This window comes from Brachyhypopomus gauderio, chromosome 4 (assembly GCF_052324685.1).
Source record: "Brachyhypopomus gauderio isolate BG-103 chromosome 4, BGAUD_0.2, whole genome shotgun sequence".
NCBI lineage: Eukaryota > Metazoa > Chordata > Actinopteri > Gymnotiformes > Hypopomidae > Brachyhypopomus > Brachyhypopomus gauderio.
Window position 1 is genome coordinate 8,096,248 of NC_135214.1, and position 22,246 is coordinate 8,118,493.

General features: G+C 42.9%; 3 protein-coding genes across 7 annotated transcripts; 2 read left to right on the forward strand and 1 right to left on the reverse strand.

Annotated features, from left to right (window-relative positions):
- The first annotated feature begins 150 nt into the window (after nt 1-150).
- On the forward strand, nt 151-4,417 carry rab9a (RAB9A, member RAS oncogene family). Its single transcript, XM_077001966.1, has 3 exons — nt 151-406; nt 1,703-1,735; nt 2,015-4,417. Exon 3 carries the CDS (start codon nt 2,051-2,053, stop codon nt 2,654-2,656), a length of 606 nt encoding a protein of 201 aa, XP_076858081.1. The 5' UTR covers nt 151-406; nt 1,703-1,735; nt 2,015-2,050; the 3' UTR covers nt 2,657-4,417.
- A 241-nt stretch (nt 4,418-4,658) lies between these two features.
- Nucleotides 4,659-9,223, reverse strand: trappc2 (trafficking protein particle complex subunit 2). The gene is made up of 6 exons (XM_077001967.1): nt 9,134-9,223; nt 8,938-8,995; nt 6,723-6,837; nt 6,410-6,558; nt 4,923-5,004; nt 4,659-4,843 (listed from the first exon to the last, which is right to left on the reverse strand). Exons 3-6 carry the CDS (start codon nt 6,813-6,815, stop codon nt 4,745-4,747), a joined length of 423 nt encoding a protein of 140 aa, XP_076858082.1. The 5' UTR covers nt 6,816-6,837; nt 8,938-8,995; nt 9,134-9,223; the 3' UTR covers nt 4,659-4,744.
- A 10-nt stretch (nt 9,224-9,233) lies between these two features.
- On the forward strand, nt 9,234-22,199 carry ofd1 (OFD1 centriole and centriolar satellite protein). Of its 5 annotated transcripts, none has more exons than XM_077001960.1 (22): nt 9,234-9,443; nt 9,747-9,944; nt 10,351-10,419; nt 10,512-10,539; nt 10,698-10,805; nt 10,917-11,053; nt 11,265-11,438; nt 11,813-11,919; nt 12,001-12,120; nt 12,451-12,524; nt 12,915-13,006; nt 14,802-14,991; nt 15,846-15,976; nt 16,169-16,280; nt 17,012-17,824; nt 17,975-18,146; nt 18,278-18,372; nt 18,539-18,655; nt 21,037-21,212; nt 21,373-21,654; nt 21,863-21,933; nt 22,009-22,199. In XM_077001960.1, the coding sequence occupies exons 1-22, from the start codon at nt 9,348-9,350 to the stop codon at nt 22,019-22,021; spliced, it is 3,375 nt and encodes a 1,124-aa protein (XP_076858075.1). In that variant the 5' UTR covers nt 9,234-9,347; the 3' UTR covers nt 22,022-22,199. The 5 variants fall into 5 exon arrangements, with proteins under 5 accessions (XP_076858075.1, XP_076858073.1, XP_076858077.1 ...); XM_077001958.1 differs by having other exon boundaries at nt 22,042-22,199; XM_077001962.1 differs by having other exon boundaries at nt 17,168-17,824; nt 22,042-22,199.
- The last annotated feature ends 47 nt before the right edge of the window (nt 22,200-22,246 follow it).

Here is a 22,246-nt window from a genome sequence, read left to right on the forward strand (position 1 = left end):
AGGCTACAGATTTCTGTAGTTTATCTTTTGTCCGTTTTACGTATAAACATACGTAAGATGGCGCTAGCTTGTTTCAGTGCCGTTTTGTGCGTCTTACTCAAGAGGAGACATGGTTTTTAGATTGTTAATTAAAACATTTACTATATATTTCTAAAACAAATAAAATCAACGCTTTGTTGTTTCGCATTAATTGTGCTGAGCTAGGACTAAAGACTGTCGCTATCTGCACTGTGCAGAGACGCCGCCAGTCACGTGACACAGCAGCCCGTCGCTGTGCTGGTTAGCCTAGCCTGCCTCGTCAGCTGCGAACAGAGGCGTCCGAAACCCGGAATACACCCATTTAACCGAAATAACACCCCGTCTTCAAAACGGCCTCCATGCCACATGTTTTAGAGACTCCGCACAGGTAAGCATGATCTAAGTTTCATTGCTGAATAATATGTATGTGGGTAGTTCAAACTGGCGACCCAAATGAAGAGGTAAGTCAGTTAGCCTAGCCTAGCTAGCCGGTTACTGCTAATGATACTTGTTTGGTACGTCCGTTGTTTATGTGACAAAAATGGGATAATGGCAATTTCACATTTGAAAGGGTGTTTATCGTTTTGTTTTACTGAGTAGTGGCTGTCAACAGCCCTTCCCCGTTAGCTAAAGTCCAGACACCGTCTAGATAGGTGGGTTAGTGTGTCGCCGGAGAGAGAACTGGCTGTTTTAAACTTTACTCCGTATGCGGTTGTAGCACTGGAGACTAGTGTTTACACCGGGGGATTGTTCACATAGCCAGGACTGATCGTGTGTCAAAATATATACAATCAGAGCTTTAAATATCTAAAAGTCTTAGATATGAATGTGGCCCGAGATGCACATATAACTGAGCTAGTTTAGGTTAGGTGACCAGCACCTTGTACAGAATAAACCACAATTCATGTATACTGCAGTATATTTTGGAATAAAACAGATCCTATCATGGTTCATATCACACTTCTGGTTCAAATGTGCTATAAGTGACATTTTACTCGACTCGATTACAACCGGTTACATTATGCCTCCTCCCCGGTTCTGTAATGGGCAACGCCGAACTGCATGTGACCGTCAGGATGCGCCGAACCACGGGACCAAACCCCGTTGAGACGGGACTTGACGTTAGTTAGCAGTTATTTAGTATTTATTTGAATTTCTTTTTATTTCTAAATGTTCTAGTCAATAAACAGGTGTTGGTGTAGTGGTTGTATGCAAGAATGCCAGTGGTTTAGTACAAAATTACTGTTTGCACATTAATTACCATAGAAGACCTTACAAAGCATGACTGTCCTTTGCACACTGACAATCGAGGAAGAGTGGCCTGTTAAAACTATAATGTCCAGATTGTTCTGATCATCTTTGGAGTTCTTGTTTCGATGGTGGGGCAGCAGACTATGGAGAGTAACCTTTTCAGTGCTGCAGAGGTGTGGTACACTGGTCGAGAACTACAGTGAGATTGCTTCAAAAGTGGGTGCTCAGTCTGGCTCAGAACATCTCTGCTTCACATTTCTGTGTGTTGCACATGGTTTTTGTCTATGGCAGGACAGATAGGGAACAGTGAATCATGTACACGTTAGTGATGATGTGGTTATTTTAATCAGTACTGATGCTTTTCAGTACTGTTTGATCATTCATATGTTTAATGAACATGTGTACTCATGACTTTGCATGCTTTCTATTACAGATTGACTGTGATGAATTTTTCAAAGTGTTAAAGGTAAGGAAAACATGCTGTTTCCTTTCTTCTCCTTATCTTGTATCAGAACTGCAGAGTTTATCCACACAAGAACATCAGAACTGTGCTCAGCATGTTATTGAGCACAATACAGGTTACCACAGTGCTGAGGGGGTCTTGATCACAATGCATGTTACCACAATGAGCAGACCAAACTTAACTTGTTTTGTGCAGCCTTGTATGGATTCTGATCTGATATCATAATATAAGAGCACTTAATTCCCAGATCTGAACTGTGCATTGAACCTTTTCAACCTTCAGTTTCAAGGAATATCCAGGATCCAGTGGAGAATCACAATGTCGTCTAAGTCGTCTCTGTTGAAGGTGATTCTCCTGGGGGATGGTGGTGTGGGCAAGAGCTCTCTCATGAACCGTTATGTCACAGACAAGTTCGACAGCCACCTGTTTCACACCATCGGGGTGGAGTTCCTCAACAAGGAGCTGGAGGTGGACGGGCGCTCGGTCACTCTGCAAATATGGGACACGGCGGGCCAGGAGCGCTTCCGCAGCCTGCGTACGCCCTTCTACCGTGGCTCCGACTGCTGCCTGCTCACCTTCAGCGTGGATGACAGCCAGAGCTTCCATAACCTGGCCAACTGGAAGAAGGAGTTTGTGTACTATGCGGACGTGAAGGACCCGTCCACGTTCCCGTTCGTCGTGCTTGGGAACAAGGTGGATGTGAACGAACGTCAGGTGGTGCACGAGGAGGCCCTGCAATGGTGCCGTGACAACGGCGACTCCCCGTACTACGAGACGAGCGCCAAGGACGCCACCAACGTGGCGGCTGCGTTCGAGGAGGCCGTGCGGAGAGTGCTGGCGACAGAGGACAGGGCAGAACATCTCATCCCCACGGACACGGTCAACCTGCACAGGAAGCCACGTGGCAGCGCCCCCTGCTGTTGACGAGGGGGAGTGGGACACCTTGTAATAAAAGAATTGATGTGGCCATTGAACACGACAAATGTGCATTGTCTCTGAGGCCATACTACATACATTTAAACCTGCACTTGTTGCACTGGTTGGTCTCACTGGGTGAAAATCTTACTGATCTTTATCAAAACCTGACTGAATTCTAATGGCAGCCTGAGGGATAAGGTTGTAAGAACCTAGATATTAGAGTGGATCTCCTCTGAAAACAAAACACTGATATATTAAGTATAACATTCTAATATTCAGACAGAACAATGCAATACATTTATTTTATGAAGTTTTGCTTCCTGTAACAAAAATTAACTTAATGCAGATGCTGTCTTGGGGAGAGGGACTTATACACTGTGGTTGAAAATGTCTAATCTATTAACATTAAAGGACTATGTAGAGTGCCAAAGCTAAGATTTATAATGTGATCTATTACCACTGTTGAATGAAAAGGACAGAGTGCTTAAATCCTGAATCAAAACACTTAAATCTTGGTCCTGGAGAAAATTTAATTAAATTAATGCAGAAATAATGGACAGTGTTAATTTTTCTATTAATTTTTGGGCATCAAATCATATTTGTTAAGTTTATGAACTTAACAAAAGTAAACTACATACAGTTGTTCAGCTAAACCTATAATAACATTTACAGTGACAAGGAATGAGATAATGTATGGAGTGATTGAGGAAATTAAAGTAGGAATACTGGACTACATTGAGATCTCTGATGTCATATTTATGTTTGATCATTTTTATTAGTGAAGTTCGTAAATACTCATTACTATCAAGCTGACTTGTAGAAAACATGGTTGTAGTATGCTGAATATATCACATTATGGAGGTATAAAATGCTAGTTAACCCTTTGACAAATTGAAGAGGTTATGATTTGGTGTTTTGCTCTTGATTAGATGGCAGAAGAGCAGAGATGTGGTTTGTCTGGTCCAGCACAGCTACACAGCTAAAAGCTCCTGCTACAGTGAATTTGTCCTTGAACTAGACTTGAAGCATGTAAGCAAGTATGTTCGTATGCACTTAATTGAATGCCCAGCAACTCTACTGCTTTGTTTTATATAATTATACTCTGTACTCCACACAAAGATAATTAGAAAATTGTCCTGTCTAAAGTTGACATGCTAACTCTAATAAGTAGATTATCTTAGATTTTGTTTGCATGTCTACCATTTTTTAAAATTTATTATCATTTATTTTAAAGAGATGACATTTTCCTCTACACTGTTTGAGACATTTCACACTGACGTAGAATTTAAACCATTCTTGTAATGGGGCATGACTGCTAATTGGTGGTGTGTCATGTAAAGCGCTCACCCCCCAAAATGACTGCTTCTACCAGAAACATGCTTACTGACTAGGAACCCCAATCTCAACAGGTGCATGTTGGTCTGCAGTTACAGGCCACAACCCAGGTGTTCATGTGCTTGACCAGAAACAATGTTGACATGATTTGGCTGAGATTAAACACTGACATGTGAGTGTTAGGGTGATACAGGTGTTGCTGTTGCGGGAGTGTTTAAGCACATCACCTGAGTACCACCCTACCAACAGCACTCTGCAGAGTCTTAACAAGAGGGTAAAGGAACAGTCACTGTCCAAGCCCCAGATGAGCTAGTCTCTACTCACATATCTGCACAAATAAATTGTACAAACTGTGTATGACTGTACAATTGTGTAAGGTTTTTAATTGAATCTGAGGATTATAAGCAATTTTCTAAGAGATTATATGCTTATGCTGATGAAAATGAAAGGGTTAGGGTAATTAGTATAAGACTTGTTAAAGTATTCTCATCATGGATTACAATATTGGGTGGTCTTGTGCAATTTTATACAGAAAATGAATATATACATATTGATAGGGAAAGCTGCAGACTAGTAAACATTGCACATCTCAAAATTTGAAAACCAGAAACATTCTGAATTCTTATAAATAGTATAGGTGGAAAAAAGAAACTAGATCTGTAGTAGCCATACAGAAATTAGTACATATTTAATACGTTCACATTTATAATGAAAACTTTAATTGGGGCGATAAGAGAACAGCCCAGGAGATGGTGTCCATCAACTCAAAAGATGCTTTTTCCCCAAAAACTGCACTTTCCTTTCGAAGGCTGTGGATCGGATCGGCGTGTTCACTTCATAGAAGGGATTCATGGCAAACTGGAATAAAAAAAAGGGAGTGCATACATTCAGGGTGATTTCATCATCATGCTACACAAACCCCAAAACTTTGGCTTACCTTAATATACAGGTCATAAACATCACTGAAAAAGTTCTTGATCCCGTCTTCTTGTCGTACGTCATGAAGCATGATGAACCTCATATGTAAAAACACTGTTAAGGTCGTCAGTTTATGAATCTTTTACTTTACAGTCCAGTGCTGCTGTATGGTAGAACAAAATGTAGACTCAGAACAATGACCCAGTGAAAGAAACTACTGCAGCTTTCTGCTGAATAGTTTTGGGCATTATTTATGTACTTATTTGGACATCAATACAATTTTTGTTGACACATTAAACATTTATGGCATCATCTGTACAGTTTAAACCGCCAACTAGATATAATCCTGTATCCGGACAGGTGGTTCCATTTTCTTTGTATCTGCCATTGAATATTTAGATTTGGCAACTGGTTCTCAACAGTATTCCAATTCATGACATGTTTTAAAACAAGAACAATAAGTTGCCAGTTTATTAGGTGCACAACATAGTTTTACACAAATTACATTCCAGCAAGTTATGTCATTTGACTGTGGCACAAGGTTTAAATCAGGCAGTGCGCAAAGGACAGTGTTGGTAGCACTGCTTATTGCTCAGTTTAGCATTGGAATGCACAAAGGACTATTGCCTTTAGTGACTAAACATTTATTTATTTGCATCATGCTCATAGTAATATTTGCATTTAGCACAGAAATATGAGGCTGTGCTGTTTGGTGTCAACAGTACCAGCTTGTGGAGGCAGTGTGATGGTGAGGAATTTTCCACCACCACCCTGACACACATGGTGTATATCATGTGTGGTCCAAGTCTATCCCTTTATAGGAACCGTTTGTACATACTCGGATGGACACCTCCAACCCCTTCGCTGGTATCAGCATGGAATACCTGCCATGTTTTGCACTTATTCTGTGATGATACCTGCTAAGGTTCAAAAACCTCTATAGACCCCAGTATTGTCCCCGGATCTCAACTCATTCAAGCTGTCCAAGTTGCATCCAAATATTTCTGCATGGTACATCACAGCATTTCTGAGCAACACATCCAGCATCTTTTAGAATCGGTACCAGGCAAATTCAAGTCCCTAACCCTAAGACCAATGGAGGCACAAGATGATACTAGACAACTTAACCCTAACGTATAAGCCTTAATTGGAGGGTTTATCAATGTTTAAAATGTTAGCCCACATCTATATTTCAGGCAAAAGCACCATATGAAATCAGTCCTTCCTAGGGTGACAGGAGCATGTCAGTTTTTTCACTTTTAGACAAATGAGACCAAAGAAAACCAAAAAGGCAAAGTTCATATATGCACATGCAAAATGTGGTGGAAAAACTAATTTGACTGACCTTCTTTAATACAGTAAAATTAATTTTAGAAAAAAATTGAAAAAATAGGAAGAGAAGAGGAACATGAACTTTAAACCCAATCACAGATCACAACTGATAATACTGTCACATTCCTGTTACTTTTATTACTATCTACCTGAGCATGTATTTAGGTAAAAAGGATATGACCAGCAGTAACAAAGGCAGACACAAACCACTCGTTGAACTTGTCCACAGTCTTCAGGTACATGTTGTTAGACAGCCACATGTTCTCATCAACCAGATCAAGGGCTGCATGAGCAATAAACTGATTCAAATGTCTGTGGTCATCCTTCAAGAAAGAGGTGTTGTGTTAGAACAAGGAGGAACACATCACATTGCGAACTGGTATTAAAAAAACTGATTAGCTACCTTTTGACTTCAACCCCTTTTATACGTTCTGAACAACCCATTGTTATACAACAGATTAATGTCTTTAATATCAGAGATGGATACCTTGGACTCTGCTTTTCCAGGAGGAAGAAATTCCAATTCGAAGACTGGATTGTCATGATGACCAACCATGACAAAGTAGAAACTTCCAGACATCGTTATTTTTTCTGTATTCAATCTGCAAATGCATAAGCTACATTAAAAATCCTCTTACTAACATAAGCATCTCTGAGACAATTAAGCTAGCTAGATAGGCTACACATTAGTTGGATTGCTAATGGCATAATACCATTAGTTATATTCAAAACTAAATAAATTTTTTAGTTCACTTGCATACATGAATGAAACCATAACCGTTAACCTTGACATAAACAAGAACAAACCAACCTTCACATAAAGAACAACAAACCGACCTTCACATAAACAAGAACAAACCAACCTTCACATAAAGAACAAACCCACCTTCACATAAGCAAGAACAACAAACCCACCTTCACATAAAGAACAAACCCACCTTCACATAAACAAGAACCACAAACGCACCTTCACATAAACAAGAACAAACCCACCTTCACATAAAGAAGAACAAATCCACCTTCACATAAAGAAGAACAAATCCACCTTCACATAAACATGAACCACAAACCCACCTTCACATAAACAAGAACAAACCCACCTTCACATAAACAAGAACAAACCCACCTTCACATAAACAAGAACAAATCCACCTTCACATAAACAAGAACAAATCCACCTTCACATAAACAAGAACAAATCCACCTTCACATAAACATGAACCACAAACCCACCTCCACATAAACAAGAACCACAAACCCACCTTCACATAAAGAAGAACAAATCCACCTTCACATAAACAAGAACAAATCCACCTTCACATAAACAAGAACAAATCCACCTTCACATAAACATGAACCACAAACCCACCTCCACATAAACAAGAACCACAAACCCACCTTCACATAAAGAAGAACAAACCCACCTTCACATAAAGAACAAACCCACCTTCACATAAAGAACAAACCCACCTTCACATAAACAAGAACCACAAACGCACCTTCACATAAACAAGAACAAACCCACCTTCACATAAACAAGAACCACAAACGCACCTTCACATAAACAAGAACAAACCCACCTTCACATAAACAAGAACCACAAACCAACCTTCACATAAACAAGAACAACAAAACCACCTTCACATAAACAAGAACAACAAAACCACCTTCACATAAACAAGAACAAACCCACCTCCACATAAACAAGAACCACAAACCCACCTTCACATAAACAAGAACCACCAACCCACCTCCACATAAACAAGAACAAACCCACCTTCACATAAACAAGAACAAACCCACCTTCACATAAACAAGAACAAATCCACCTTCACATAAACAGAACAAATCCACCTCCACATAAACAAGAACAAACCCACCTCCACATAAACAAGAACCACCAACCCACCTTCACATAAAGAACAAACCCACCTCCACATAAACAAGAACCACAAACCCACCTTCACATAAACAAGAACCACAAACCCACCTTCACATAAACAAGAACCACAAACCCACCTTCACATAAACAAGAACAAACCCACCTTCACATAAACAAGAACAAACCCACCTTCACATAAACAAGAACAAATCCACCTTCACATAAACAAGAACAAATCCACCTTCACATAAACATGAACCACAAACCCACCTCCACATAAACAAGAACCACAAACCCACCTTCACATAAAGAAGAACAAATCCACCTTCACATAAACAAGAACAAATCCACCTTCACATAAACAAGAACAAATCCACCTTCACATAAACATGAACCACAAACCCACCTCCACATAAACAAGAACCACAAACCCACCTTCACATAAAGAAGAACAAACCCACCTTCACATAAAGAACAAATCCACCTTCACATAAAGAAGAACAAATCCACCTTCACATAAACAAGAACCACAAACCCACCTCCACATAAACAAGAACCACAAACCCACCTTCACATAAAGAACCACAAACCCACCTTCACATAAACAAGAACCACAAACCCACCTTCACATAAACAAGAACCACAAACCCATAATCACATAAACAAGAACCACAAACCCACCTTCACATAAACAAGAACCACAAATCCACCTTCACATAAACAAGAACCACAAATCCACCTTCACATAAACAAGAACCACAAACCCACCTTCACATAAACAAGAACCACAAACCCATAATCACATAAACAACAAACCCACCTTGCAAGAGTTGCAGCTTCTCACAGAAGAACCTTGTGGCACGTCAGTGAAAACACAGCTAAAATAAGCGTATTGAGAAGTCACTCTAATGGTTTCCACATAGAACAAAATATGCCTTTATAACTAACTACCCGTATACATTTTATACATGTCCCGGTTTATTTATTTAGTGGAATATACAAGCAATTAAACGTACGTTTCGCGAATAAGACATGAATCGTTTCCTACTGCGTCATCAAAACGAACCCGGAAATAAAACAACAACATCCGGGTGGTTATACGTTTGAAACGTCGTTGGTAGTTGTAGTTGTTCCGGGGTCTGTAGTCAGTTAGATCAGTGCAGCTGTCTTCATGTTGCTATGCGTGAACACGTTTAGCTTTATGACTCTGTGACTCAACACCGTTTAGAAATGTCTGCCTCCAAAGAACAGAGTTTGTCTTCAGAGGATATAAGAAAGAGGCTTTACCAGACGTTCAAAAACCGGGGTGTCCTGGACTCTTTAAAGGTCTGATTGCCGATTTGATGCAGTTGTTAGAGTTAACTTACTGTCAGATGTTTCATATACTCGTGCTGGCTAAAACGATTGAACTTTCGGCTATTTCCAGAGGATAGTGTAACCATTGTACTATACTTTCGTCTCGTGTTTCAGTAAAGACCAGTATGTCTTTCGGGATAAGTCATACTACTAGCTAGCTTTATACAGACGGTTATGTACTTGTATAATGGAACATAACAGCATTTGTGACTCCTGATGGGGAATGTTAGCACTTGATGCCAGACATCACCTGTGCATTTCTCTCTGCTTCAGACACAACTCCGCAATCAGCTGATCCAGGAGCTCCATCCCCCACTGGCCCATGCCTCATGTCCCTCAGCAGCTACAGCTCATGAACATCCAGTCTCACTTCTGGCATCCAACAGCCTGGTCATAGATCACCTGCAGAGCTCTGGATACGAGTACACTCTGTCTGTCTTCTACCCTGAGTGTGGTGTGAGCAAGGACAAGGTGTGAGGGACAGCACGACACTGGGATGAAATTTATACAACGCTGCACCCGGGTGTATTCACAGCATCACTATATTAATCATCACATCTGATCATATTTTAAACTAAAAACTAATGCAAGTCAACATTTATCTGAGTATTATTTATATAGAGTATTCAATAATGTGTATAATATGGTGTATTTGAGTATAGTAATGTTAATAACCATTAACAGAATCACTTAAATGTTATTTATATTTGTGTCTGACACTAATGAAACAATTACATTTAAATACATGCAGAAATGCATTTGTGAATAGTAGAAGACCTTGATTGGAACAAAAAATTGAACAAAACTTGCTTCAATATTTAAATTGGCAGTGCTCAACCTGTACTAGTGGTTTTTGACTTGATTGTTATGTTTTTAGGTTTTCTCAACCAGAGACTTACTTCAGTTCATGAAGATCAGTCCACATTCACCTATATACGAATCTCTGGTAAAGACACCATCATTATTTACTATGTAAATATAAAAGTATTATGTATGTTTGTATATAGTTTTGATCATTGTTGTTATTTGATTGAACAGGTGTCAAATGTACAGAAAGGAAAGCAGGGTATGTACTTTTTTGTAGGTATTTTGTTTCATATAAATATAGAAGTTACTTTTAAAAAGACTGCTTTCTGTTACCATGACCAATAACCCAGATCTTAACAGGTGGTGATTATCATGACAGCTTTTCTGATGCAACACATCTCCCTGTTCCCCATGAAGGGTTATTAATAAGTCTCCTGTCCGAGTTAATTGACCACCGCATTCATTCAGAGCTCAGAGATGTTGACACACAGACCTCCACAGCCCAATCTTCTGGAGAATCCCTAGGTACAGTCCTGTAACTCCCATTCCAAACCCTCTAGTTTAGATAATGGTATTATAAGATCATACTTCCCCTGGCCTGTATGATTACCTGCCAACTGTGATTGTGGCTTGAAGTCAGGAAGCTGCAGGTAATCGATGAGGAGTATGAAGACCTGAGACAGAAGGGCGGCCGGTGGGCATCAGTGGAGGTGAAGCTCGCTGCATACAGAAAGGAGATGGAGGAGCAATCTGAGGCAGAGCTGAAAGTGAAGGTGGTGCACCAGCCTGTGCTTAGAGTCCTGTCTCAACTCACACACTGTGCCATGAAGACCTTCCTGTTTTAACTAGATATACTGCATTGTAATTTAGTCACCCTAGAGTCAAAATTATGATTCATACTCCTTTTAATAGCTTACTTTTAGTATGTAGATCAAACATACAGCTGTCCTTATGGATGCTATATAATACCCTTGTGCTGTCCAGCTGAGACACTTCCAGGAAGTGGAGCTGGTTCGGGTGCGGAAAGAGGAACAGGACAGGTGTCGACAAGAGCTGATGGAGCTCACACGCAGCTTGGAGAGAACATATGAGCAGAAGACAGAAGCGCTGATAAATCGAGAGAAAAACGCCATCGAGCGCCTGCAGAAGCAACAGGAGGTGACGGTTATTTCTGCTCTTACAGTCTTAATCAGTGTCTGCAGTTAAGCTGTCGTTGGGGATCAATAGTACAAACACTTGCTAACCAATGTCTCTCTGCTTCAAAGTTTTGTTTAAAATATTCAACTGACATAGTTGTACCAAATTTTCTCTACCTCTTTTTTACTCAAAACAACAAAAGCTGTTGGAGTTTATTATTATTATTATTATTATTAGTAGTAGTAGTAATTGTATCACTTAGAACAACAACAAAAGCTGTCTGAGTTTATGGTCAAGTTTAGTCTAGAAGATCTGGACAGCTGAGCAAATAGCTGTAACAATTAGTTGTCATGTTCACAACCATGTCAGCCATGATTTGCAACTGTGCTCTTTAGATTGAAGAAAAGGAAACCTACAATCAAAGACAAGCTTTGCTAAAGCAGTTGGAGGTAGTGCGTAATAGAGAGAATGAACTGAGACACCAAGTGGAGGCCTTTGAGAAGTGAGTTTTGCCATGTTAAGAATTTAATACTGGGTTCTGTCCAGTTGTTTCTTCAGACCGGGTTGTGTGATGTTTCTGCAGGTCCTGTAAAGTGCATGAGGAGCATGTGCGCAGCACAGAGGAGCGCCTGAGGAGGAGGGAGGTGGCTGTGAAAACCCTGGAGGACACGTACGACCACAAACTCAACAATGAGCTCAGAACGTGAGTTCATCATGGACCATCTGCACTACTACAGGATGTAGACGTTTCAGAATTACAGGTTCACAAAATATCCTGGCTCACGACTTGTGCCTCTATAACTATAATCCATGTTAACAATCTTAAATACTCATTGTCCAGTGATTAGTTTCAATGATTTCTTTCCTCAGTGGTACAAAAGACTCTGGCAACAGGGGGCAGCAGAGAGCAATTCCAGTCCAAATCATAACAAATTATCTGAATGCTATGCAAAAAATGACATACTGTGTGCTCACAGCAGGCTCCTAAACACTGATTGATTGAAACTCAAAGTGAAAAAAATATTTTTTTCAGATATCAGCTGGAACTGAAGGATGATTACACAAGAAGGACAGCAAAGCTCACAGATGATGAGAAGAGAAATAAAGGTGTGTCACTAGGATTTGATAAGATGATATTTAAAAGATGTTTAGCATTAGCTATGCTAATTATCTGTTTGAGCACCTGTAATAGCACAATGGCAAATTTACCCTGTGAGAGTGGACATGGGTGTTTCTGGAGGTGTTTACCTTGTGAGAGCGGACATGTGTCTTTCTGGAGATATTTACTCTTTGAGGTTGTATAGGTGAGGTGATTTCTCTGTGAGGTTGTATAGGTCAGGTGATTTCTCTGTTAGGTTGTATAGGTCAGGTGATTTCTCTGTTAGGTTGTACAGGTGAGTTGATTTCTCTGTGAGGTTGTATAGGTGAGGAGATTTCTCTGTGAGGTTGTACAGATCAGGTGTGGGGGTGTTTATTTTGTGGTTCCTCTCTTCTCAGAGGAGATGTTGCGACTCCAAAAAGAAGCTACTGTCCTCGACTCAAAGACAGCAGAGTACAGCCGAACTGCATCAGAACTCAAACGTGTGCAGGTATGTCCTCTTCTACACTTGCACCTGACATCACAGCAGGTATAGAGAAACACAAATACACACCCACAGTCCTCTCCTCTCAAATTGCTGTGCTGTACATTCGTATATTAATCTTGTACAGTGATGTCAGTAACGCGTTACTCTAATCTTACCACTTTTTTCGGTAACGAGTAATATAACGCGCTACTATTTCCAGTCCAATAATCAGATTAAAGTTACTTATCCAAATAACTGTGCGTTACTATTTATATTTTCCCTAGTAAAATATATATTTTTGCTTTCTTCTTGGCTCAGTTCTACTTTTGCCTCTGACCGTAGCGCTCGACTCCGCACGCTGCGCGCGACCCTGTGAGAGCGCGAGCACGTTTTACAAGTCATTCTGTGCAGTGTCCTCCCGTAACGATATGTGGTAGTGTAAAGAAACACCCCTCAAAAACAGGGGAAGGAACATTTACCTGACCAATTTTAATGTTGCTTTGTGTTCCACGTTTGAAAAGTGCTGGAATTTTGACTAACGTCGCCTACTTTAAAATGCTTGAAATTGTAATGGTATTTCGTTTCACAAGCTGTCTGACTGAACTGGGGTGGGTTTCCCGAAACGGGGGGGGGGGGTGCCTGCGCGCGCCAGGGTTGCGTTATCAATAAAGTTTCCCTCCTCGGGATTTTTGGATTAAGCAGTTTCTGCTTCGGTTACCGAACCTGCTTCAATACATTGTTACTGTTAAAAATGCACTTCCAATAAAGTGAGTATTGGAAAAATTTATTTTGCTGCTGAATGTAACTACTAAAGTAACTTGTAATCTAACGTAGTTACTTTTAAAATCAAGTAATATGTAACGTAACTAAGTTACTTTTAAAAGGAGTAATCAGTAATCAGTAATCGGATTACTTTCTCAAGGTAACTTAGCCATCACTGATCTTGTATACTCACTCAATCATGCAATCACAATTTATTTATATAGCGCTTTTTACAACAGTTGTTGTCACAAAGCAGCTTTACAAGTGTCCGAGTCCAAGCCCCCAGTGAGCAAGCCAAGGGCGACAGTGGCAAGGAAAAACTCCCTAAGGACATGAGGACGAAACCTTGAGAAGAACCAAGACTCAGGGGGAACCCATCCTCCTCTGGCCGATACCGGTCACCATAACAACAATTAAAGAGATAGAAAAACAAAGAACAGATGGGAAGGATAAATAAACCTTGGTGTGTATTTATATACATGAGTCCTCTATGTAATTTCTAAACGCCTTGATGGTTGGTAATAATAGTCGAGGGCCACAGAGATACAGTCATAGCAGGGGAGAGTTTGGGGCGGTGAGAGGGTCCAGGGCAGCAGGTATACTGTGCTACTGTTCTGTTGCCTCATGAACCATTTCCTTCCAATGTATTCTAAGTATATGGAGGAATGAGAGTAAAGTTCTATGTATACTTGGACATTTATGATCTCTTGTGTTAAATTGATGTGTAACTAGTACAATCTGAAATACCAAAAGAAGCAAAATGAGCAATTAAGTCCACCTCACTGGCAATTAAAATAGCTAATTAAACTCTCCTAAAAAGCTGATTAAATGCAACTAAAAATGAATTAAACTGTCCTAAATAGCTAATTAAACTCACCTAAAATAGCTAATTAAAGTCTTGTTTTATAAGAAAGATACACCGACAAGTGTTCTGTATAACATATGTGAGTATATGGAAGTATACATGTGTAAGTCAAGCCTGCACTACCCACACCTCCAGTCTGTTTGTTGGTATAATTGTTACTTTGCAAGCACTGTTTGCTTGATGCCCCTGCAGACGGAGCTGGAGGCGCTACAGGCGGAGGTGGGCGTGCTGACCCAGCAGAACGTCCTGCTGCGGGAGAGCCTGGAGGCTGTGGGTGACCACGCGGCCCTGCGCAGGGAGCGGACGGAGCTGCACGCCCATGTGCGTCTGCTCAAGGACCAGCTGCAGGAACGGCAGCAGGAGGTCCAGAGACTATCCCGAGGTGCGTGCATAAGAAGACTGGGGAACGGGACTCACATAGTGAAGTCCCACCACCAATCTGGTTGACTTTAATTGCAAGAATTCATTACAGACATGAATGCTACTTCAAAGTTCATGAAGTATTGAAGCTTTTGTTTATTGTGTTCTGAAGAAAAAAGGCGAGATATTTGCAGACTAAATCTGAAAACCACACGGCGCACTTTCCCTCTAGGGCTGTTTGTTGTCAAGATGTGCAGGCTTTTTTGGTACAGGTCATATGGGGGTATGGCCTCTTCAGACAGTACATTTCTCTGGTTGTGTTTGGCTTGTAAAGTGGGCCTTCTAAGTTTCTCTGGATGTGCTTGGTTTGTAAAGTGGGCCTTCTAAGTTTCTCTGAATGTGTTTGGCTTGTAAATTGGGCCTTCTAAGTTTCTCTGAATGTGTTTGGCTTGTAAAGTGGGCCTTCTAAGTTTCTCTGAATGTGTTTGGCTTGTAAAGTGGGCCTTCTAAGTTTCGCTGAATGTGTTTGGCTTGTAAAGTGGGCCTTCTAAGTTTCTCTGAATGTGTTTGGCTTGTAAAGCCTTCTAAGTTTTCCCCTTCACCTCATTCACCCTTTCATACCCAATGGTCCCTTTCGGCTCTAGTGCTTTGTGACTAGTGTGATCCCCTGTTATGTAATCAAAGTTCCTGTGATTAGTTTAAGTGTGAGGAGCAGAGATCACCCCCCACCCACTCACTCTCTTGCCCCTCTGGGAATTCAGCGGACAGTGTGAGTTTTCATTCAGTCCATGATCTTGGACTTCAGATCCAAGAGAAAAAGCCTTGTGAAGATCTTCAGCTGCTGGTTGCCTTGCTGAGTTTTTTTCCTTTGTCTAGAGCGGAGTGCCCCCTCTCAGGAGGTGCTGGCCCTGCAGACGGAAGTCAGGCGGCTGGAGACGGCCCTCCATCTGTGCCAGGAGGAGCTTCAGAACCAGAAGCAGGTGTTCCATACCCAGCTCGCACAGGAGGTCAGCAGTCCACCATCTGCAGAAGAGCTTACAGCTATGACATGAACTCTGTGTGTTTACTGAAGGGAGTCACTCTGCCTCCTCTCAGTTCATCAGGGCTTAGTGCCTCTAACTATTATAGTTTCAGGGCCTCTACTGCAGGGGTTCTCAGTGGTCTGGAGTGACCTCATGGTGCTCTGGTGCTTCGTGCAGGTGGAACGCTCTGCTCATCTGAAGTCCCAGCTGTTGGAATGTGAGGAGAGAACCCGGTGGATGTCTGCCCACACTGAGGAGATCAAACAGCAGCTCCGATACACCCAGCAAGGTGCCGCAAGCTGTACAGTAGAGTCTCTCCTCTGATCAGATCTCCCCTCCTGTACTGTAGAGTCTCTCCTCTGATCAGATCTCCCCTCCTGTACTGTAGTCTCTCCTCTGATCAGATCTCCCCTCCTGTACTGTAGAGTCTCTCCTCTGATCAGATCTCCCCTCCTGTACTGTAGTCTCTCCTCTGATCAGATCTCCCCTCCTGTACTGTAGAGTCTCTCCTCTGATCAGATCTCCCCTCCTGTACTGTAGAGTCTCTCCTCTGATCAGATCTCCCCTCCTGTACTGTAGAGTCTCTCCTCTGATCAGATCTCCCCTCCTGTACTGTAGAGTCTCTCCTCTGATCAGATCTCCCCTCCTGTACTGTAGAGTCTCTCCTCTGATCAGATCTCCCCTCCAGTACTGTAGTCTCTCCTCTGAGCAGGTCTCTCCTCCTCTACAGTAGAGTATCTGTTTGCTTTTTCATGTTTTTTTCCTTGGCATGTTTTGTATCTGCATTACCATACATTTGAGATCCCCAGCCCTTTTTGGTCCACAGTGGTCCACAGTCCACTATACAACATCATCTTGTGCTGAAAGCTTTTATTCAGTTAAGCTAATTTCCAACCTACAGCTTTACTGTCCTGGTGGTTGGTCCTATGACTTTTCTTGGTCTTGTGACATTTTCCTGTTCTACTTCTTCTCTCTTTTTCTTCTCTCCTCGCCGTGTATGCTTTGTGGTGTGGATCACAGCTCTGGAGAATGAGGTGTTTCGTAATCCTAAGCCTTCGTTGGAAGACCACCCCATCCTCCATCTGAGCTCCAATAATGTGGTGTCTCCTGGTCTTTATATGGAGGGTGCTTTACTGAAGGCCCGACTGAGTTCTAATGAGGGCATATGTGACCCAGGGCTGGCCAACAAGGCGCAGCAGCCCCTCTGGCCCTGCGGTGACTCTGCTGAGCCCAACACAGAGCGGGTTGTGGCGGCCATGGCCCGCATTAGGGAGCTGGAGAAAGAGGCGGAGTCTCTGGAGGAGGCGTATAGGACCTACCAGCGCAGAGCAAGAGCGGCTGTGGCTCGTATTCCATCTGGAGGTCCCTCACCCACTCGTGCCACATCACATTACATCAGACCAGTGGCCCCTGATTCACACAGACTGACCTTTCCTCTCAATCAACCTGCAATGCCCTCTCTCTTCATGGAGAGAGAGCTGAACCAGGCTCCAGTGCCCAACAACAGGACTCCACCCACAGTGGGCTCTCCTCCACCCAGAGTGGGCTCTCCTCCACCCAGAGTGGGCTCTCCTCCACCCAGAGTGGGCTCTCCTCCACCCAGAATGGGCTCTCCTCCACCCACAGTGGGCTCTCCTCCACCCACAGTGGGCTCTCCTCCACCCAGAATGGGCTCTCCTCCACCCAGAATGGGCTCTCCTCCACCCAGAGTGGGCTCTCCTCCACCCACAGTGGGCTCTCCTCCACCCAGAATGGGCTCTCCTCCACCCAGACGCCTTTCTTCCACTCCTGTCTCTGCCTCCAAGGCTCGATCCAGACTGTATAATGACCATGGTAAGTGCATTTCATAGAGTGGAGTCTTGTGGTAAACAAAGTTTGTTTAAAATTTAAAGGGAAGCTCAAGAAAAGCATGTCAAAGGTCCCTGCTGTGATGGTCTTTATACTGGTTTTGGTCTTTATACTGGTTCTGGTGTGTGTATACAGAGTGCCCAGGGTTTTCAGGTGGGGACAGAGCAGTGGTGACATTTGCAAGTCTGAGTCCTGGCAATGTGATGTCTCCTATACCCGCTGCCACTATAGAGTCCTCTGGAGATTACACACATATCACACCACCATACAGCCCACGTAGGAAGACCTCAGCCCCGGACCACTGCAGGTACACGCACGCACGCACACACACACACACACACACACACACACACACACACACACACACACACACATATCATATTTTGCACACAAGCACTTGATCTATATGATGAGAGGGTGTGTTGTTTTGTTCCTCAGGTCTCCTAAACTGCAGGACGTTGTGTCCACATCCTGCGGGTCTTCACCTCAGCCTGAGAAAATCTGCCTTGAGGATCTGACTGAAACCCAGCCAGGTGCTGCCAGCTCCCTCCCTACATCTGTTACTTCTGACTTCTGGGGTGGAGGGACAGAGCTGTGTGTGCTGTGACTGATAAAGAACGCCCCCCCCCCCCCCCCCCCCCCCCCCCCCCACACACACACACACACACACACACACACACACACATTCCTTCTCTGCAGATCTCCAGTGCAGTTCTGAGCAGCTCGAGGACACACAGCGGATCACACCCTTTGCTCACACACCAGGCAGCCCACGTGAACAAGAGTGCCCTCTCCCCCTCCCTCATGCAGATGACCGTAAGGCAGCAAACAAAGAATGAAAATGTTTTTCATCCCATTTTAAATGTACCTGCAGGGTTAGCGTTAGTTAGTTAGTTAATGATACTATCATCAGGGTTGTGGTTGGGGTTAGTTAATGATACTATCATCAGGGTTGTGGTTGGGGTTAGTTAATGATACTATCATCAGGGTTGTGGTTGGGGTTAGTTAATGATACTATCATCAGGGTTGTGGTTAGTGTTAGTTAATGATACTATCATCAGGGTTGTGGTTGGGGTTAGTTAATGATACTATCAGCAGGGTTGTGGTTAGTTAATGATACTATCATCAGGGTTGTGGTTAGTGTTAGTTAATGATACTATCATCAGGGTTGTGGTTGGGGTTAGTTAATGATACTATCATCAGGGTTGGGGTTAGTTAATGATACTATCATCAGGGTTGTGGTTGGGGTTAGTTAATGATACTATCATCAGGGTTGGGGTTAGTTAATGATACTATCATCAGGGTTGGGGTTAGTTAATGATACTATCATCAGGGTTGTGGTTGGGGTTAGTTAATGATACTATCATCAGGGTTGTGGTTGGGGTTAGTTAATGATACTATCATCAGGGTTGTGGTTGGGGTTAGTTAATGATACTATCATCAGGGTTGTGGTTAGTGTTAGTTAATGATACTATCATCAGGGTTGTGGTTAGTGTTAGTTAATGATACTATCATCAGGGTTGTGGTTGGGGTAAGATAATGATACTATCATCAGGGTTGTGGTTGGGGTAAGATAATGATACTATCATCAGGGTTGTGGTTAGTGTTAGTTAATGATACTATCATCAGGGTTGTGGTTGGGGTTAGTTAGTTAATGATACTATCAGCAGGGTTGTGGTTGGGGTTAGTTAATGATACTATCATCAGGGTTGTGGTTGGGGTTAGTTAATGATACTATCATCAGGGTTGTGGTTGGGGTTAGTTAATGATACTATCATCAGGGTTGTGGTTAGTGTTAGTTAATGATACTATCATCAGGGTTGTGGTTAGTGTTAGTTAATGATACTATCATCAGGGTTGTGGTTGGGGTTAGTTAATGATACTATCATCAGGGTTGTGGTTGGGGTTAGTTAATGATACTATCATCAGGGTTGTGGTTAGTGTTAGTTAATCATACTATCATCAGGGTTGTGGTTGGGGTTAGTTAATGATACTATCATCAGGGTTGTGGTTAGTGTTAGTTAATGATACTATCATCAGGGTTGTGGTTAGTGTTAGTTAATGATACTATCATCAGGGTTGTGGTTGGGGTAAGATAATGATACTATCATCAGGGTTGTGGTTAGTGTTAGTTAATGATACTATCATCAGGGTTGTGGTTGGGGTTAGTTAGTTAATGATACTATCAGCAGGGTTGTGGTTGGGGTTAGTTAATGATACTATCATCAGGGTTGTGGTTGGGGTTAGTTAATGATACTATCATCAGGGTTGTGGTTGGGGTTAGTTAATGATACTATCATCAGGGTTGTGGTTGGGGTTAGTTAATGATACTATCATCAGGGTTGTGGTTGGGGTTAGTTAATGATACTATCATCAGGATTGTGGTTGGGGTTAGTTAATGATACTATCATCAGGGTTGTGGTTGGGGTTAGTTAATGATACTATCATCAGGGTTGTGGTTGGGGTTAGTTAATGATACTATCATCAGGGTTGGGGTTAGTTAATGATACTATCATCAGGGTTGTGGTTGGGGTTAGTTAATGATACTATCATCAGGGTTGTGGTTGGGGTTAGTTAATGATACTATCATCAGGGTTGTGGTTGGGGTTAGTTAATGATACTATCATCAGGGTTGTGGTTGGGGTTAGTTAATGATACTATCATCAGGGTTGTGGTTGGGGTTAGTTAATGATACTATCATCAGGATTGTGGTTGGGGTTAGTTAATGATACTATCATCAGGGTTGTGGTTGGGGTTAGTTAATGATACTATCAGCAGTGAAGAATGACAGTAAAATAAATACATAAAGGCCCTCTGCTGTTGAAGAATGGTTATGCTGTATCTGTGGTACTGAAGAGGGGGCAGGGGCAGGGGCAGGGGCAGGGACAGGTGCAGGGGCAGGTGCAGGGGCAGGTGCAGGTGCAGGGGCAGGGGCAGGGGCAGGTGCAGGTGCAGGTGCAGGTGCAGGGGCAGGGACAGGGACAGGTGCAGGGGCAGGGGCAGGGGCAGGGACAGGTGCAGGGGCAGGTGCAGGTGCAGGGGCAGGGGCAGGTGCAGGGACAGGGGCAGGTGCAGGTGCAGGGACAGGTGCAGGTGCAGGTGCAGGGGCAGGGGCAGGGGCAGGTGCAGCAGCCTGTATCACTGCACGTGTACAGCAGTCTCCTCAATGCAGCTGAATAATGTTTGTGGTTTTCCAGGCATGATTCCCTGTTCTAACGCCACTGCTGGAAAAGGGGATGAAGATGAGGAGGGAGGAGAGAAGGGATGGCAGGAAGAGAGGAGGAAGAAGGAGGAGCAGAGACGAAAAGAGAGAGAGGAGGCCCAGGAGTACGAGAGGAGAGAGTATGAGCGGCTGGAGCAGGAGCACAAGCTGGTGTGTGTGTGTGTGTGTGTGTGTGTGTGTGTGTGTGTGTGTGTGTGTGTGTGTGTGTGTGTGTGTGTGTGTGGGTGTGTGTGTGTGTGTGTGTGTATTTGTACAGGAACATACATAGCTTTGACTCACTATATAGCTCATCTTTCTCTCTCTCTCACAGCAGGAAGATCTCTGTGAGCGAGGAGGAATGGGACATGTGAAGGAACTGCAGTGTGATGAAGGACACGTGAAGGGTGATGTAGACACAGCAGGGGCAGATGTGCCGAAGAGCCCTTTCACAAGAGGAGGTGGAGTGAAGACTGGGGAGGAGCCCACAGCCCACACAGAACCTGCAGACCCACCCCACACAGAACCTGCAGACCCCCTCCACACAGAACCTGGAGACCCCCTCCACACCTACATGATGATGGTTATGGAGGGGAGAGACACAGGCAAACAACAGGTACATAAACACACTGCACTTTCACTCATAACCATCTGGTACACTTGCAGAGTCTTGGCACACCTGTAGAGCTGAGCGCACACCTGTACAGGTGAGGGTACAGGATATTCCAGCAGCAGGCATGTATGTGCACTGCAGTCATCAGTCCCATGACCACAGCTGATGTCCTGCCACTGCCCCACCTGTTCTAATCAATGCATGAAAACAGGTTTCTCAGAGGAAAGAAGACTCGGAGAGCCAGAGCCCTGACCCAAGGCTGGATGCAGACAAAGATAACAGGTGGGCTTTGTGTGGCTGTGTTTAGACACTGATGGCAAGATCATTGTGAACATTTGTGCATTTGTTTTATTGTAGTGTTGAACTCTGAATGTCTCTTCACACCCGCAGCATAGTGGCCTTCTCCCAGGAGGATGATGATGATGATGAGTTCTGGTGAATCATCACCAAACTGGTTTCACATGGATTTTCTAGATTAGATTGGATAATCTTTCTAATCTTTTTTATTTCTTTTAATAAAATTTTCATAAAGATTTGTGCAAGCATAATATGTGTGCGTGTGTATGCGTATTTGTGTGTGTATGCATGTGTCTGT

Excerpts from the sequence above, each read along its gene's own strand:
- trappc2 (XM_077001967.1), bottom strand. The coding sequence starts at position 6,815 with ATGTCTGGAAGTTTCTACTTTGTCATGGTTGGTCATCATGACAATCCA. Across the intron at positions 6,559-6,722 it reads CTGGAAAAGCAGAGTCCAAG|GATGACCACAGACATTTGAA; the intron begins GTATCCATCTCT and ends TCTTTCTTGAAG. Across the intron at positions 4,844-4,922 it reads TTTATGACCTGTATATTAAG|TTTGCCATGAATCCCTTCTA; the intron begins GTAAGCCAAAGT and ends TTTTTATTCCAG.
- rab9a (XM_077001966.1), top strand. The coding sequence starts at position 2,051 with ATGTCGTCTAAGTCGTCTCTGTTGAAGGTGATTCTCCTGGGGGATGGT.
- ofd1 (XM_077001958.1), top strand. The coding sequence starts at position 9,348 with ATGTCTGCCTCCAAAGAACAGAGTTTGTCTTCAGAGGATATAAGAAAG. Across the intron at positions 18,147-18,277 it reads TCAGCCCCGGACCACTGCAG|GTCTCCTAAACTGCAGGACG; the intron begins GTACACGCACGC and ends TTTGTTCCTCAG. Across the intron at positions 18,656-21,036 it reads CCTCCCTCATGCAGATGACC|GCATGATTCCCTGTTCTAAC; the intron begins GTAAGGCAGCAA and ends GTGGTTTTCCAG.